Genomic DNA, 16,543 nt, shown 5'->3' with positions numbered 1-16,543 from the left:
CTTAGTGAGTTATAACATTTAAATAATATGAACTGTATAAACGGAGATTGTTTTCTTCAGAAAGGGAGCTCAGTACACGTTACATAACCTAACCTAACTATTTAAAACTGTTGCTTTCTTCTTAGTAGGGAAATGTTTTAAAATATCTGTTTTTATGAATAAAACATTTCCCCAATATAATCACCGCATTCCCCATGTCATTTTCTTTCAACTGTGTGAGCATGAAGAGACTGTTTGAACCAGCTGCATCCATGTTTAGTTCCTCCTTATATGATACAAGATGCAATGTTTACATTTGATTATGAAGTACAAATATTCAGATTGGAATACATTTAGCTTGTTATCCAATTATGTTACTAACTGCAGATGCAGGCCTAATTAGAATTCAGTAAGTGCCCTGACCAAACCCTGCATGGCTGCTCAGAGCTGAGGCCTGAGTGTTGCCTGACCCCCAGTGGTCACAGTGAGGAACTACAGCACTCAGTCACTAATATCCATGCACACCTCATTAGTGTGTGGTTATCACAGTTATATCAGAGCCGGTGGTCGCTTTATATTGACAGTTGAGTGGTATGGCTGTCTTCACTGCATGATGACTTTACTTTATGGTGTTCTGATCATTTCTTTCTTCTTTTTTTCACTTTATTGAAGTTTACAATTGTACATATTATATACACTCAAAAAAGGGACATACAGTACAAATCACAGAGACAAAATAAAGAATACATGTGCAAAGTCAGTAAAAAGTGCATATAAAGTCTGTCATAACGTGCTATGTGTTACAAGTTCAAGGTGCTCCATGGAAGGAGCTGGTTCTTGTCCAGGGCTCGTCTCCTCCGGAGCTCAGTGAGCCCCTGTTTGCACACATAGTTACTGTCCATTACCGTCTGTTGGTGACTCATTATGCATCTGCTCTTCCACAGTTCGATCCGCTGTAACAGTTCTGTTTATGTTACTGTGGGGCTGTTTTCCAGGATGCGGTACATGACAGATTCATAGGACAACTCCGTTTACGCCGTCCACTTTGAGGCTGTCGCAGTGTGGAGCGCCCCTGCTCCTCATGGACTGCAGCTGCAGCACTGATGCTCTTATTAAATGACAGCTCACATCAAGAAAACATCTCGATCGCAGAGGAAACATCCGGCATCTGTCTCCTGAGTTACCGGTCTCCGAAACCCCGGCTGGTGAAAGGCTTTATTATCGTTCCCCTGTTAGGATGTCGTCATCTGAAAATGCTGCGTCACATAAAGGTAAGTGGATTACTGTTACCACACCAGGTTACTGCCCGGGGCCGCGTGGTGCCATTTCACTGAAGGCTACTATCCCCTCTAAAAACAGTAGGCTCATAAACATTTACAGTAGCATAAGGGCTATAAAATCAAACAGCCTCATCCATTATTAATACATCGGCCTATACATAGATTTGAACCCTAAAACACTCAAATTCAAAACACCATCACTAACGCCGGGTGGTTTTTACCCCAGATATTACACCCGATCAAAAGTACTTGTCATCAAAATCAAAATATATCAATTCGTGACAGATTTGAGTAGTGTTCTTTTATTTAAAAACAGTGTCATGTCTAACAAAATGAATGAAAAGCATCATGAGTGGACCATGTAAAAATGCTCCAAAATCACTGGAAAATTTGGAATTCGGGAACAAAAAATGCCCTAGAAAAGAAATGAATGAGGATGGAGACTTGTTTTTTGGTACACCCATTCCTGGTGAAGGCTCAGTGTCCTTGGCACACAAATAACACTTTCCCTGGGTAGAATCCACCAAAAACCTACTTTACCTTCCATCACTATTGCTGGGTGAAAATCACCCAAACATGTGGCTGTAGGAAAAAGTGTGTGTTGGATTAGGAAAACACCAGTGCCATCAAAGATGTCAAAGACAATGCTGAAGCTCCCCAGAGACCCATGACACTAAGATAAACGCAGCAGAATGAAAATCACGTACATTTATTTGTAAGGGTGAAAACCACCCAGCAGTGGTGTTCTAGGGTTAAAGGTCCCTCATTATGCTAATTTTCCGGGTTGATATTTGTATTCCACTAGATTAGAACATGTTTACACCCATTAATGTTCAAAGAAACACATTATTTTCATCATCCTGTCTGTCTGAATAAACCTGTGTTCACCCTCTGTCTAAAACGCTCCGTTTTAGCGCCTGTCTCTTTAAGAAACCCTTTCTGAAAAAGCCTAGTCTGCTCTGATTGGTCAGTGTTTCTGGGTCTTCCACATTAGTGCTTTCGGCGTCTCTGCATTGTCATTGCAGCCGGGGAATGACTGTAAGGGCACTGTAGCAGCACTAAGCCTGTTTCCATTACAAAAAAAAGCTGCAGAGGAAATTAAGAGACTCTGGAGGTGACGTATTATTCTAAATGGGTTTAGATCGCCGGTGATCAGCTGATCAGTGATACCGCGGTGCGTTCTTCCTCCACAGACATACAGAATAGTGTCCGTTTGATTTAAGGTGACCCGTATGATATACGTCAACTTATGTACAATATAACATGAAAGAAAACACTCCATCTTAAATATTATGGGTGCTGTAAAAGTGTTTGTTGACAGACAGGCTTGTACCCCGCTTGCAGTACTGTTTGTGTGTATGGGAGAGAGAAAGCGAGAGAGAGGGAGGGAGCATGCAGCAAAGGACCACAGGTCAGAATCCACCCCAGCTGCAAGCCCGTGCAAAGATGTGCGTGCACAGATCATTTTCTGTGCTGCGTTCTTCTAAAAGTGTCTTCTCTACTTCACCGTGTTGTTGTGGCGTCTGTAAGACCTCACGTCACATCCCGCTGAGAGCTACATCCAATCAGAAACCAGGTAAATCTCAGGGGTTTGAGCTGGAGCGACTCACATGCAAATTAGGCCGTTTCGGTGAGATAGACCAAGTTTCTACCAACATATAGTATAGTTGTGACATCACAAACTTACAGAAGTCCTGACGGCTCATTTAAAGACACTGACACTGTTTCTGAATATGGGAAGTGTGCATTTCTCTGTGGATTGAGCATTTTGATACTTTCACAGTATTTATATAACACCTCCTCCTGCTTTATAATGAATATAAAGATATATAAAGAAAAAGACACAGAAGTCTCCCTTTTACAATATGGGACCTTTAAATGTTGTTTAATGAACATATTTCATCAATTTTGTTCCCTAGAAAATGAAGTTTAGCATTAATTTTGAATATCTGGTTTGAACATGCTTTCTATTGCTATTAATGTAAAAAGATAATGATAGACTGTACATGTATGCTTGTCATTTTGCTACAGTGTGTGAAGCATCGGCGCCTCCATCAGAGGCTGAACCCCTGAGGATTGCTCTGTTGGGGAGGACAGGAACAGGCAGAAGCTCCTCAGGCAACACCATCCTAGGTAGGTCCGCCTTCTGGGTCGATGTCTCCCCCTGTTCTGTGACCAAACAGTGCAAGGGGCAGACTGGGACAGTAGACGGGCGGAGCGTCTCTGTGATTGACACTCCGGGTTTCTTCCACACACACCTGTCCCCTGAGGAGGTCATGGCAGAGGTGGGACAGTGTGTTGTGCTGTCCTCTCCGGGACCCCACGTCTTCTTGGTGACCCTGCAGCCCGGCAGGTTCACCCAGGAGGAGAAGGACGCCTTAGAGTGGATCAAGGCTACATTCGGACCTGGAGCCACTAGGTTCACAATGGTGTTGTTCACCTGGGGCGACCAGCTGAAGGGCAAACGCATCGAGGACTTCCTCCGAGAGAGCGAGGAGCTGTCGGAATTTGTCAGCAGCTGCCAGGGGGGGTTTCACGTCTTTGATAACAGCGGACAGGACAAGACAACGGAGCGCTCGCAAGTCGAACAGCTTCTGAAGAAGATAGATGAGACTGTGGCGAACAATGGAGGTGGTTGCTATAGCAATGAGATGTTCAAGGAGGCTGAGAGGGCCATCCGGGAGGCGCAGGAGAGGATTCTGGGAAAAAGAGGACACGCAGTGGAGTCCCCTCAGAGGAAAGACAAAGATGAGCCAAGATCAGAGTCAGAGAGGAGGAGAGAAGAGGAGGAGAGGAGGAAGGTGGCAGAAGAGGAGAGGCTTTTCTGGTGCGAGCTGTTGACCGCGGTGGGGAAAGGTGCTGCGGAGGGGGCAGGGATCATGGGGAAAGACGACGGGAAAGGGAAGGCTGTGAAGAAGGTGAAGGTGGTGGAGAGGGCAGCAGCTCTGGCAGCATCGCCGCTCTCCATCACTTCAGCTGCAAAGGCAGTGGGAGGAGCTGTGAGAGAGGGAAGCAAGGTGTTATACAAACACAGAAAAACCTTCCTGAAAGCACCTCGCTGAACACAACCACAGTCTAGTTGATTGTTTAAACTACACGCACTTTTGTGACTTGTATTCTTTTTTTGTCTTTATATGAATGACCCACCTATCTGTAACGTTGTGTCATATTGCCATTGTGTCTCAACCAGGTCTCTCTTCAGAATGGAACCCTGTGTCTCAATGAGATCACGGGTTTAAAATAAGGTTAAATAAAACTTTATAAAATCCGTCAACGCAGTCAACGTAGAGGTGATGAGTGAAAGACAAAAACTACTTAGCGGTGTTTTTTCATTGTACATCTAATGCTATCAATTACTGTTTAACATCACAATACACCAGCACTCTGTGTGTGTGTGTGTGTGTGTGTGTGTGTGTGTGTGTGTGTGTGTGGAAAGGTAAACATCCTGGGGTGTTGAACTCCACGTGGACTGATAAGAAAGAACATAGCCACACCTTTGAATTGAGAGATTTCACATGTTATAATAAAGGTCATGTCATAAAAATGATGTGCAATTCAACTACTTTCTACTAAAACATTTGCAAGTGTCAAAAAGAGAGTCGTCTTTTACAGAAATTCAATTCAATTCATCATTTCTCCATTCTTTTTCTTTTTCTTTTTATATCCCTGACACATTAAGACAGTTTGGTCAAGGCAACAGGCCAGGAGAGTGAAACATTGCAGCAGTTATCTGTTCCATCTTTGGCTTCATTTAAGAATATAGAATATATTTAGCCCTTTTTACTCCCATTAAGAAATACATTTAAATATAAAAGACGGCTATTGAGAGGAACACAAAAAGGAACATACTTGGCAACAAGGAAACAAAAAGGTTAGCGTATAATACAGTAAGCTATTCTGTCCGTCTATCATTACAGAACCAAAGAGACAAAAGGAAGACACTGTGGAAGATGCTGTAAAGCCTCAAGGCAAACTTTTGAAATTTGGCTCTATACATTAAATTGACTTTAAGAGCACAAATTTAAAAAGAAATACAACATGTGTCATTACTGTAATTCATTAGGGAGGACTGAGATTGTCTAACGTGGTTAGGAAGTAGAGCTATCCTCGATGAAAGAAGTTCTTACTCAACTAACACTCGTACAATTTATCGACAGATCTGAGTTTCTCCAAAGAATCCTATAAAAGCAACACTTTAAATCTTGTCTTTACCAGAGATGTGCTCATAAGTTTCTTGGAAATGAGTCATTCAGCATGAAAGAAAGCATAAAAAAAAATGGACTAAAGAAATCTTAGTCGAAAACAACTGATTAGTGGACTAATTGAGGGGAGCCGCCCTAACAGGAAGCTTTGACATGAAACTCTGGGCACTCTTACAGCATTAACGTAGAAAGCACTGGATCTCAAGCTACATGTGCTCTACATGATTTACAATTTTGTGGATTCAACATTGTAACAGTCTCCAGAGCCTCGCTCAGAGCCTACAAGGGAAAGTAAAGACAATTACTCAGTTTCCATAGTGTTACTGAAATAAACTTCCACGTGCACATCGGGCACACATTTCTAGTGTCACGTTTGCATCTTATAAAGGAAAACCACAAGCATACATCAAAAACATCTGATCACACAGTTACATACATATAGACTCGCGCACGAAGAACCAATCACACTGGAAAATAATCTCTAGGCGCACACATTTTGGTCTGCAGGATGACGTCAGACCATTAGTCCCGTTGCTAAATACACGTACAGTTGAAGGGCCAGGTCTGTGCTCAGGTGCTGAGCTGTAGCAGGCACGGATGGGTGGCTGAACCTCGCAAAAAACGTCGGTTTACACGGGCATCGGCAGGCCCATCTTTCCTCTTCCTCGAAGTACTGCGGACAGGCAGAGGAGAACAAAGCAGGATTGAGAAGTGTTTGCTTATGAAACCACACAGTTGAACTGGTCCCACTCCTCTGTTTTCCAAGGGAGCGAACACCCGGACGGTCTTTTAAACGCTCATACTCTTTGCTTAAGCTGCTGCAGAGAAGAGGAAGGATACTTGTACTCCTATTCAACTGGAAAAGCCAGACTGAGAACTAACATTACAACAACAACAACAACAGACATAAGTCTTTACAGAATACGGTTCATTTCTTGTAAACACAAAACACTCAAGTTGTCTCAATAAAGCAGTTGTACTGTAGATTGTCAATTAACTCTTGATCATTTATAAAGGAAAAATACTAAACATTTGTGCTCTCACAGATACGATACTACATTTAAATTTCCTCTTTTTGATATTAATAGAAACTGTTACTTTTGGTATGTTGGTCTTTGACAAACAAAAATGTGCCCTGTTAGATATTTCATAGACCAGGTGATTGATCGATTACTCAGGGAAAGTCAAATACCACCGTTAGATTAGGACTATCCTGAAATCAGCCTCAGAGTCTCCACAGCAATGGTCCCTATACTAAATCATCCCCATTGCAATAATCTTTACTCACCCCTTGTGACGTAAAGGTAGAAGAAATCGCAGTAGAAAATGGTCTGCACGACGCCGGACACCACGGCGATCTGATCGAAGAAGCCCTCGGTGTGGTAGCGCCACACCCAGTTGGCTATGTAGAGTGCTCGGTAGAGGCCGAGGAAGAACAGGTAGTGTGTGGTGATGGACTCGGCCTCGCCCGTCTTTGTGATCATGAAGAGCTGCGGCATTATGGCCACCGCCTCCAGGAAAATGGAGAAGGTCCACAGGATCTGGATGGAATCAGTGAGAGGGAGACACAGGAGTTTTGCTGTTTAACTCTCACACTAAGGTGTTAAAGTACAATGCGTGTTTTGCTTGGGTGGCCTATATATGCAACATTGAAGCACCACCATGTAGTTTTTCAACCTTTGTAATATAATTCCAAGACTGTTGTCATGGTACATCAACTTGCAATACGTTCAATGACACATCTGCCGTATCCTGATGGAGTCTGTGTCGCTTTCACAGGCACAATGCATCTTCCAATTTCGGGTCGACACCTGTGCACAAAAAAACGACTGCTTATATGGCATACGCCCCCCCCATTTCCTCAAACTCGGATGCCATATCCCAGCTGTCTAGTGCAGCCTGTGTATGCCTGTGTAAATGAAACTAAACCGAAGAAAGCAAAGGTTTTGTTGAAGGAGATCGAGAAAAGAAAACTTGATAGTGACAGAGTCTGAGGGCGTACAAGGATCCATATTGGCCCAGTGTTCACTAGCCGGTGTGAGCTAAAGGAGGAAGATGCTTATGCTGCTGGGCTACTAGTATGTAAGTAAATTATATCCATATGACATTACTTGCTGAAAAATAGGCCACCCTACCTGGGGTGAAGACACTCAACTCTCTGATACTTCTGGCTTTTGCAGACTGCGCTACTTGTATACTTAGCTTGTCAACAAATGCACGTGTACCCCCGATCATGTAACCACGGACACTTTAACGACAGTCGTGGAGGGAAAATACTGTTTCCCAACTGTAGGGGGGGCCCCGAGAGTAAATCCTACAGGTTGTTGCTTGACGCAAACTGATCTCAAACTGACGATAAATCCCTTGAGCTGCATGTTTATTAACCATGAGTGACCTTATGATATTGAAACTTTTCTAAACCTGAACTGTCTGAGCGCTTATTTACCTCCAATGGGGTGAAAGCGTAGTTTTCCAGGAAGGACAACCCGATGACTGGCACCAACAGGAACTCCACACGGAACGTGTCGTTCTCAGAGTCGTACGTGTTCCTGAAGCGCATGTAGATCAGGTACACGGTAGCATAGGCCAGAGCCAGGAACACCACCTGAGAGCAGAGTCCAATGATGATTATATATCGGCCATGGAAGTCCAAATTATCACTATGAAACACTGTTAAGGAAGACTGACGACAGCCTGCTTCTCATGGTTACTAAACACAGTATTTGTGTGAACCTGAATTGACTTCAGACTTCAAACTAGTTCCGCGGACATGTCTTAGCTTGTGCAGTGATGTGGGATTATGGGTAAGCGCCCTATAAAAATGCATGTGTCACACAGTGGTGTAACAATGTGAAAGTGAAAGTATGGTTATATGTAGGACATATGTTGTCCTACATGTCCATCATTTGTGATGCAGCTAGTTTGGAAGTCAATCCAGGTCCAGTTTCTTACACAAATGTGATTTGAAAACTTGAAGCTGATGGTGCACATGAGGGTGGTGATTTACAACCCCGGTGTCACAGTTTGTGTGAACCTGTGATCTACACCCTTACCTTCATGACCGTGTTGTAAGCAGAGATGAAGACAGTGAACAAGTCGAGGTACCTGGTGGTGAAGACAAGTGCAAACAGCACCTGAGACTTCCCCGAGATGCCTACAGAGAGAGAGAGAGAGAGAGAGAGAGAGAGAGAGAGAGAGAGAGAGAGAGAGACAGAGACAGAGAGAGAGAGAGAGAAAGATAGAGATAGAGATAGAGATAGAGATAGAGATAGAGACAGAGGCAGAGTTAGAGACAGAGGCAGAGTTAGAGACAGAGGCAGAGTTAGAGACAGAGAGAGAGACAGAGAGAGACAGAGAGAGATAGATAGAGACAGAGAGAGAGAGAGTTTAGTTTAATCTCTGTCTATTGTGCAGTCAAAGGCAGATGACCCATCTGGTCCAGGGAAACTCACACACAGAGTAGAAAATGTACTGATTCCCCTAACTTGTATGCTTTCACAGCAAAAGAAGCCTGAAGTATAGTGCGGCTGTAGTTTGGTCGAACACATGCTGCTGTGCTGTAGGTGGAGCAGGCAGCAGATTGCACTGCCACGTCGCTTCCACTGCTGCAGATCCACTCAGCACGAGCACTCTCCATAATGAACTTCAGTGATTTACTAAAAGAGTCGAGCGTGCTGTGAGCCACATCTCTACCTGTACCGTACAACTGCATGCACGCATGCCGCTGCAGTGAGGCCGTGCGGTCACAGCAGTAAGACAAAGTGCAGTGATGTCGGTGTCAGCCTACCAGCGCAGGATTTGGACCTCCATATCTTCAGCAACAGGATGATGATAGCCACCAGATGTGACACGTCACCCGCCAGGCGAAAGACGTTCATGTTGTCGGTGTTCCGCTTCGGTAACTGGACTTTAACAAGTAGACGCTCCTCTCGGGCCTCACGCGTCCTCCGCAGACAGGGCACAGTAAAACCACTGACACGCAGAGATAAAAGGCTAAGATGAAGCTAACCGCGTTAACACGGTGCACCAGAGTCTCCCCGCTGCTCGGTACCAGGACGCACGGACATTCACAGGTAGTGTCCACTCACACACGCAGCGGCGGCGGTCTGAGCACGGACATAACAAACCAGAGTCCGAAGGAAGAGTTGTTTCGGAGGGGGTGACGTGGCTGACAGCTCGGGCAGCAGGAACCAGCGTCAAGTCCGCAGCAAACACACGTGTTTCCCGGTTCTCTTCCGTTTTTCAAAATAAAACTCTCCTAGTCAACACCTGGTGTTATGTTGAGAATTAACCAGGGGTGGAAACAGTACTCAGAGCTTTTACTTAGGTAAAAGTAGCTATACCAAATATCTGAGAGGTTTATTTTATTTTATTTCTCACGATTATTTTTTATTATTATTCCTTTTATTTATTTATTTATTCATTTGTATCTTGTACCTTTATCCTTTGACCTTCAATTGTTTGTTTGAAATTGTGTGTATACCTGTGTCTGGAATAGTCGATGGGCACTTGTGTGTTTGTAACATTGTACACGTGCTTTGAGTAAAACGTCAATGAACACATTGTTCCCAAAAGTACTAATACCATACTGTAGAAATACTCTGTTAGAAACATGCATAATGTACTTAGAGTACAAAAGGTCAAAGAAGCAATTATGCAGAATGGTCCATGTCAGAATATTATATTATCAGATTATAATTATTGATAGATTCGTGGTGGTCAGCACTGTCGCCTCACAGCGAGAGGGTTGCTGGTGCAAATCCCAACTGGGGCCCTTCTGTGTGGAGTTTGCATGTTCTCCCCGTGTCTGCGTGGGTTTTCTCCGGGTTCTCCGGTTTCCTCCCACAGTCCAAAGACATGCAGGCGTTAGGTTCATTGATGACTCTAAATTGTCCGTAGGTGTGAATGGTTGTCTGTCTCTGTTTGTCTCTATGTGTCCTGTGATAGACTGGCGTCCTGTCCAGGGTGGACCCCGCCTCACGCCCGATGTCAGCTGGGATCGGCTCCAGCTCCCCGCGACCCCGACAGGGACAAGAGGCTGAAGATGAATGAATGAATGTAAATATCACTTCAGTGTTGCAGCTGGTAAAGGTGGGACTCATTTTATTCCCTTTGTATCAGTGGTGTAGTGGTAGCTGGGGGGGTTGCTAGGTAGATGAGTATGTAACAATGGAGGGAGTATATTATTACATTATTTTATTATTGTGTCATGCAAAACTATGTCCAGCACAATTATTGACAATAATTTTGAAAAAAGACACTACACTTCTTTGTCTTTTTGGCTGATAGGTGTGTAACTAATACTGTAAACTGCCAGAATAAGAGGTGGGTATACTCCATATACCTGCCCTCCACTACACCGCTGCTTTATATATTGCTGTGTAGTTTAACCTATAACAATACATGGTTATTTTATTAGTTTATCATAGTTTGTATTATTAATCTGAATCTGTAAAGTAACTAAAGTGACCAATTAAATGAAGTGGAGTAAAAAATACAATAATTCCTCAAACTTGTAGGCCTGCTTGAGTAAATGTAGGCTACTTAGTTACTTTCAACCACTGGAATTAACCACGATAAAACACAAAGCTGACCGTAACTAAATAATTCAGGTATTTAACATTGACGAGTATTGTAAGAGAGACGTTACTTTTTATTTGGAGGGCAACATCTCATTTCCTGGTGCTGCTTGACCTTGGCTAACTTGATGTAAATGGGAAGACTGGCATCCTCGAAACCTGTGCTCCTGAGTAAACAGCAGGTGGCAACATGGCTGCTGCAGGTAACAAGGAGTTAGAACAGCATTGTTTTTATTCAACATCATTAGGAGGAAAATCATTAAAGACATTTGACTTGGATTTCCTTTTTTTTTTTGAAACCGAACTGAGATTGTGTTTCCAGTATCAGATTGTTCAATCCATGAGATTTAGGATATTAGAAAAATATACGGATCACAAACCAGTTAAAAGATTTACCATTTTAAATCTTTCAAAGATCTCTTCAGACTGCCAAGAATAAAATAATGTGGACGCATACTGAATATTTTTTATATTTATGTAGGTTATTTCGATAGTCCAAAATGAATCACATTTAGACTTTTATTAGTTTCTTTATCAGAAAGCGACAGTGGAGAGATGACAGGGAACAAGAGAGAGAGAGAGAGAGATGCAACAAAGGTCCCCAGCCAGATTCAAAGTGGGGACATTGCAGACTAAGGTCAGCATCTTAACCCCAGAGCCACAGAGCTGGTATCAGACTGTATAGAAAGACCTATCTACCACATTAATAATGCTAATGTTCTCCTCCGTCTTACACTTACATCTTTATATTAATTAAGCTGTTTTATCTTTATATTTATTTAGCTTTAGTTTTGATACTTTTTTTAAATTTCAAATGATTGATGACATTTTCATTTATGTTTCAATATCTTATTTGTATTTTGGGTTTAATGCTTTTAAAACATTATGTCAAACACTTTCATTTGCCTCTGTGTGCAATCTTTTCTTGCCTACCTCCTTTATCAACTCAGGCAGATGGTCTCACTAACGTCAATAAGCTTAATTCAATGTAATTAGATGCAAAAAAGTAGTAATCAGATCATACTGAAATGATTCAAACTGATTAAATGAGTGGATTTCATTAGCAATCATGTTTCACAGTAGATGATGAATGATGAAAATATCTCATCCCACACAGGGAAGGATGTTTTGAGTCTTCTCTGTGTGTGATGAGCTGTTACTATTTGTGTCTCATTCAAATGAGATGAGCCCCTATTAAAATGAACATAATAATATTTGGCTGTCTGGAATCTATCTCAGAATAGATGGACAACCAAAACTTCATTTGTGCTTCTAAAATAATCTTATCCTAAAACCTTTTTATCCACTGATGGCTTGCAGCATTGTACTCGTGCTTTTTTGTTGTTTTAAAACTCTCTCCACCCTCTCTGTCTTCTGCCACGTTTGCTCCAGCTGCCTCCGCTTCCTCTTAATTCTGCTCTCTGAATCACAGTCAACACCTAAAACCACTCACCCTCTATTTCTCATCATTCGGTGTCTTCCCTCCCCTCAAATCCAAATTCAGCCGTCTCCTGCTCCTCCTTCGGCCTCCACCTTAATCCACAAACTGCAGCTCAATTCTAAGACCACACACGCCCTGCTCCCTGGCATCCTACACTTATGTTTAATGCCAGCACTGGGGCACCTGAGATTGCAGAGGAAATGCTTTCAGCCTACTTAGACTGCATCCGTGGTGATGCTGAGAAGTGAGGGGGCACCACACACCAACATAGAGTACACAGCTTCTTTAAAAACCCCTGAAGCATGCAGCACAGAACCTGGGCCCTTTTTTCTGTCACTAGTCTGTTCAAGTGATACATAAAGGGAAGACATATACACGGACAACTTTATACAAGAAAATGCAACAAATGCTACTTTATTAACGTCCTATGGGTGATTTATTCCAGATATACTGTAGAGGACATCCTCTGCATGGAGGATCTCAGAGCTGACCCATATGTAGTTACTATAATGAGTGTGTGCTGAGCAAAAGGTTATGGGAACTAATCTGACACCCAGGCCCGATTAATAGCTATTTATACACACAGACACTCCGGTCTGCCCTGAGGTTTCCGTCTGCCTGGTCATCTCCTCCTCTGAGTGGCTGTCTGTCTGATCAGTCTGTCTGCTACCCTCGATGTCCTTTTCTCCCATCACACACAGCCCATCTGTTTTACTTTTATGGTACCTGCTCATTTAGCGTCTAACGGTGTACGGCACAGGCTCCCCTCAGCTGTGAGCACTGACAACAGCTGGGAAAGGCTGTGATTATCTTTAAAACATAATGAATAGGTTTAATTATATTGATAGTGATGCAGAGTTTTACAAATTTACCACCTGGAGCCTCCATTTAAAGCTTGTGCATTATCACAATATTCTAGGCCAATATTTTCTCTACAATATTAGTCACATTTAAAGATGTAGGTGGAAATTTCTAGAGGTATGAGGTAGCAAGGTTGCAGTCCTTGAGTATTACGCTTTATTTTCTCTTTATGTGTGTATTGCTAAAACTGTAGTCAATTAGGCTTTGAGTAGTTCTCATCATTTCATACTCAAGAACAGAACTCTGCAAGTGTTATTGCCTTCATTGTGTAGGCCAACACATTACCTCCAGAAGCTCCCTCTGTCTGCCCTTTAAGTTTCTGTTTGCCTCACTGTTGCTGCTGCTTACAGTGCTGCGTCTCCATCCGCCCCCTCGTTTCTCCTCTGTGAATTTGTCATATGGGCAGATGCACACCCACATCCCTATTCAGGGAGAGATTTGGAAACGAGGTACTCCCTCTGCTCTATAATTTAGAAGAGAGATGGAAGGAAGGAGAACAAGAGGTAGAGAGGGGGAGGGATGAGGGGGCAGAAGGGTAGCTGTGGGTGAGGGGCAGGAGGGGAGGGGGGCAGTTTCCATAGGAACTCTTTTGATCTATTCATATACTCCTGTGAATTCTGGATTAAGGAATCTTAAATTAAACTAGAAAAGTGTCTCTTTCTCAATCTTTAGCCAGCAGAATGACTGAAAGCACCAAAAGTTAGGATTGCTGAGAGGGCTGCTGTTTCAGTCGTCACATTTTCACACACTTGTGATGGTTATATCAAAGGTAGAAAAGTAAAGCATCCACACGATAGTTTCAAAGCCAACACTGACTTGTACGAACATGTAAAGTACATTTATGTTCTCCCATACTGTAACTGAAGTACAGTCTAGAGGTAAGGTTTTCCATTTTGGGAGGCCACATTTTAGAAAGGACTATTGTGCTGTTTATTAAAGCACATTTTTACAACTGCAAATTAATATTATAACGCAATATCCATCCCCAATAAACAAGCCAATGGAAAAACATCATGCATTTTATTGGGTTGTTAAATTTTCATGTAGTTTTAACTCCCAAAAAAGCTTTAAAGGCATCTGGCATAACATCACAACATGAAAACACTGCTTACACATAAACACATCTGTCACTTGACAAACTAATTGGGACATTTATTCAAAAATGTAGTTTTACTTTTAATTGACTAAAAAGTAATGAACTTGTTTACTTTTATTTGCTTGTTTTTATTACCCGTAGTGTGACATCAAATATTACTGAATGGGACACTGTCTTTTATTACAAAAATAATTTTAGCTTTAAATGTAATATTTTCTCTTTAATCCATGACTGTGAATGAGAAACATATTAAGGTTCATTCACAGCTGACTGGATGCCCAGGCGGTCTGTGAGGGCTTAGGTGCTGACCCTTATCTACAATGACTACGGCTTGCATATGAGCGGGTAGGTTTGTTACGTGTCACTCCAATCTCTCTGACTCCCCTCAATTCCTTACTCTCTCTCTCACTAAAATATAATGTACACATGCATTTATGCATACAAAGGTCAACAACTATTCAGGACAGCAGCAAATGCAGTTGTAGTCTGGAGCCTCAGTCCCTCTTCATCATGAAGTTGAATAAATTGGAACATCAGCTAAATATTCCGGTCCTTCAATCAAAAACAAGGCTCTGCATGATCTCATGCTCATTCTGCTCAATCCAAGATACTGTGCAGTCAAAGGGAAAAAGAATGACAACCACAATATGTGAGAGGTTTCCCACTGCAACACACAGGAAAACTGTTGCTGTGCTGCTCAAAACCTTCAAACCAGCTCCTTTTCTTCCCTGTGTGACTCTGTGTTGATGTGGCATTAAACATGTGGGGATGTGGAGTTTTGACTGTGTTGGAATGAAAGTAACAAGGATTACGACGGATTAAACTATGATGGCAACTTGGCTGGTTTATTTCTAAGCCCCCCTGTTTTCTTTGTCTCCCAGCTGTTACATCAGTATCATCGCTGTTGTTCCTCAAAATGAGTTAGCCTAGAAATCATGACTCGAACGAGCCCTCGCTTGCTTACAAATCAGGCATTATTCAACACCTCCACATGCTAAGAGTGCACAGAGAGGCAGCCCTCTCCTCTCTCCTCTCCTCATCCATCCATCCATCTCTACCTCCCCCCTCCCTTCAGAACCAATGCTCTGCCGAGGGGGGATTGACACAGCATTTTCAGGTCGGGCTTGAGGACTTCGCACAGACAGGATTATAGATCGCAAAGGAGCCAGCGGATTGAAAGAGAGAAACAACAGGGATAAAAGAATGAATAAGCGATGAAGAAGGAACTAAAAGAAGAAACTAAAAGAGAAGAGTGAAGAAAGGAGAAGGAATCTCAGACCTTATGAATAGAAGGATGTGGGACTTGTGCACTGGACAGTGAAAGAGGGATTTTGAGAAGTGAAGCACAAGGAACTCAAATTGTGAGAGAAAACAACTACTAACTTGCAGAGTGAGTATCATTTATGTTCAAAAGGAATGAGGAGATACAATAATAACACACAATAATAACTTGATGGTCAAAGTTTTTTATTTGTTGAATAAATTCACAACTTTGCACCCCAGATGACAGACATTTCAGTAAGAGTGTCTGTGTCAGACGAACTAAAGCTCAGGCATCATGGAAACTGCTGTGTCATGTATGATCGAGTGAACAGAAACACTTCTCCGTAAAAGACTGAGGCTCAAAGCTGCATCACTTGGAAGCACATTACTGTAGATACAGCAGGGATAAAACCTACCCTGAGTTAATGACTTTTTGTGCACCTGTTGATCAACTTACGTGCCTAGAAATCTCTCCTTCGTTTTCAACTTTTGGACTATTGTGAAGGTTCATTTTGGTTTGTTTTTACACGTTAGAGTCAAATCAAGGGAAAGGAGAGTCCTTATGAGGAGTAAAAGGAGAGAGGGGACACAAATAATTAAAATGATCAGCTTGTGGCTTGGATCAATCGTAAAAAGAAAAAAGGTTTAGAGTATTCATAATGAAAACCTTTTATTAAAAAAAATGCAAAACCTCTTATACATAAGTCTATGACAGGGGCACCTGGGTATAAAGGGATCTTTTTAGTTTGAACTACGAACAATTGAATTGTCGAGGGGAACATTATGATCTATCCTGCCTTGAGTATGACCTAATCTTGTCTTATTCAGACAGCCATAATGAC

The 16,543-nt window shown here is 42.4% G+C and overlaps 2 protein-coding genes across 2 annotated transcripts; one reads left to right on the top strand and one right to left on the bottom strand.

The window, feature by feature from the left end:
* Positions 1-1,216: 1,216 nt before the first annotated feature.
* On the top strand, positions 1,217-4,321 carry LOC310959836 (GTPase IMAP family member 7; the record flags this gene model as incomplete). Its single annotated transcript, XM_083931297.1, has 2 exons — positions 1,217-1,250; positions 3,291-4,321. 2 exons carry the CDS (start codon positions 1,217-1,219, stop codon positions 4,319-4,321), a joined length of 1,065 nt encoding a protein of 354 aa, XP_083787423.1.
* A 447-nt stretch (positions 4,322-4,768) lies between these two features.
* On the bottom strand, positions 4,769-9,641 carry kdelr3 (KDEL endoplasmic reticulum protein retention receptor 3). Its single transcript, XM_083931534.1, has 5 exons — positions 9,249-9,641; positions 8,515-8,615; positions 7,908-8,066; positions 6,750-7,002; positions 4,769-6,134 (listed from the first exon to the last, which is right to left on the bottom strand). Exons 1-5 carry the CDS (start codon positions 9,337-9,339, stop codon positions 6,091-6,093), a joined length of 648 nt encoding a protein of 215 aa, XP_083787660.1. The 5' UTR covers positions 9,340-9,641; the 3' UTR covers positions 4,769-6,090.
* Positions 9,642-16,543: the final 6,902 nt, after the last annotated feature.

The sequence above is a fragment of the Echiichthys vipera genome (genome assembly GCF_963691815.1).
Source record: "Echiichthys vipera genome assembly, chromosome: 17".
NCBI classification, from domain to species: domain Eukaryota; kingdom Metazoa; phylum Chordata; class Actinopteri; order Perciformes; family Trachinidae; genus Echiichthys; species Echiichthys vipera.
The sequence above is the reverse complement of the archived record's forward strand: the minus strand, read 5'-3'. Positions and strand labels throughout refer to the sequence as shown.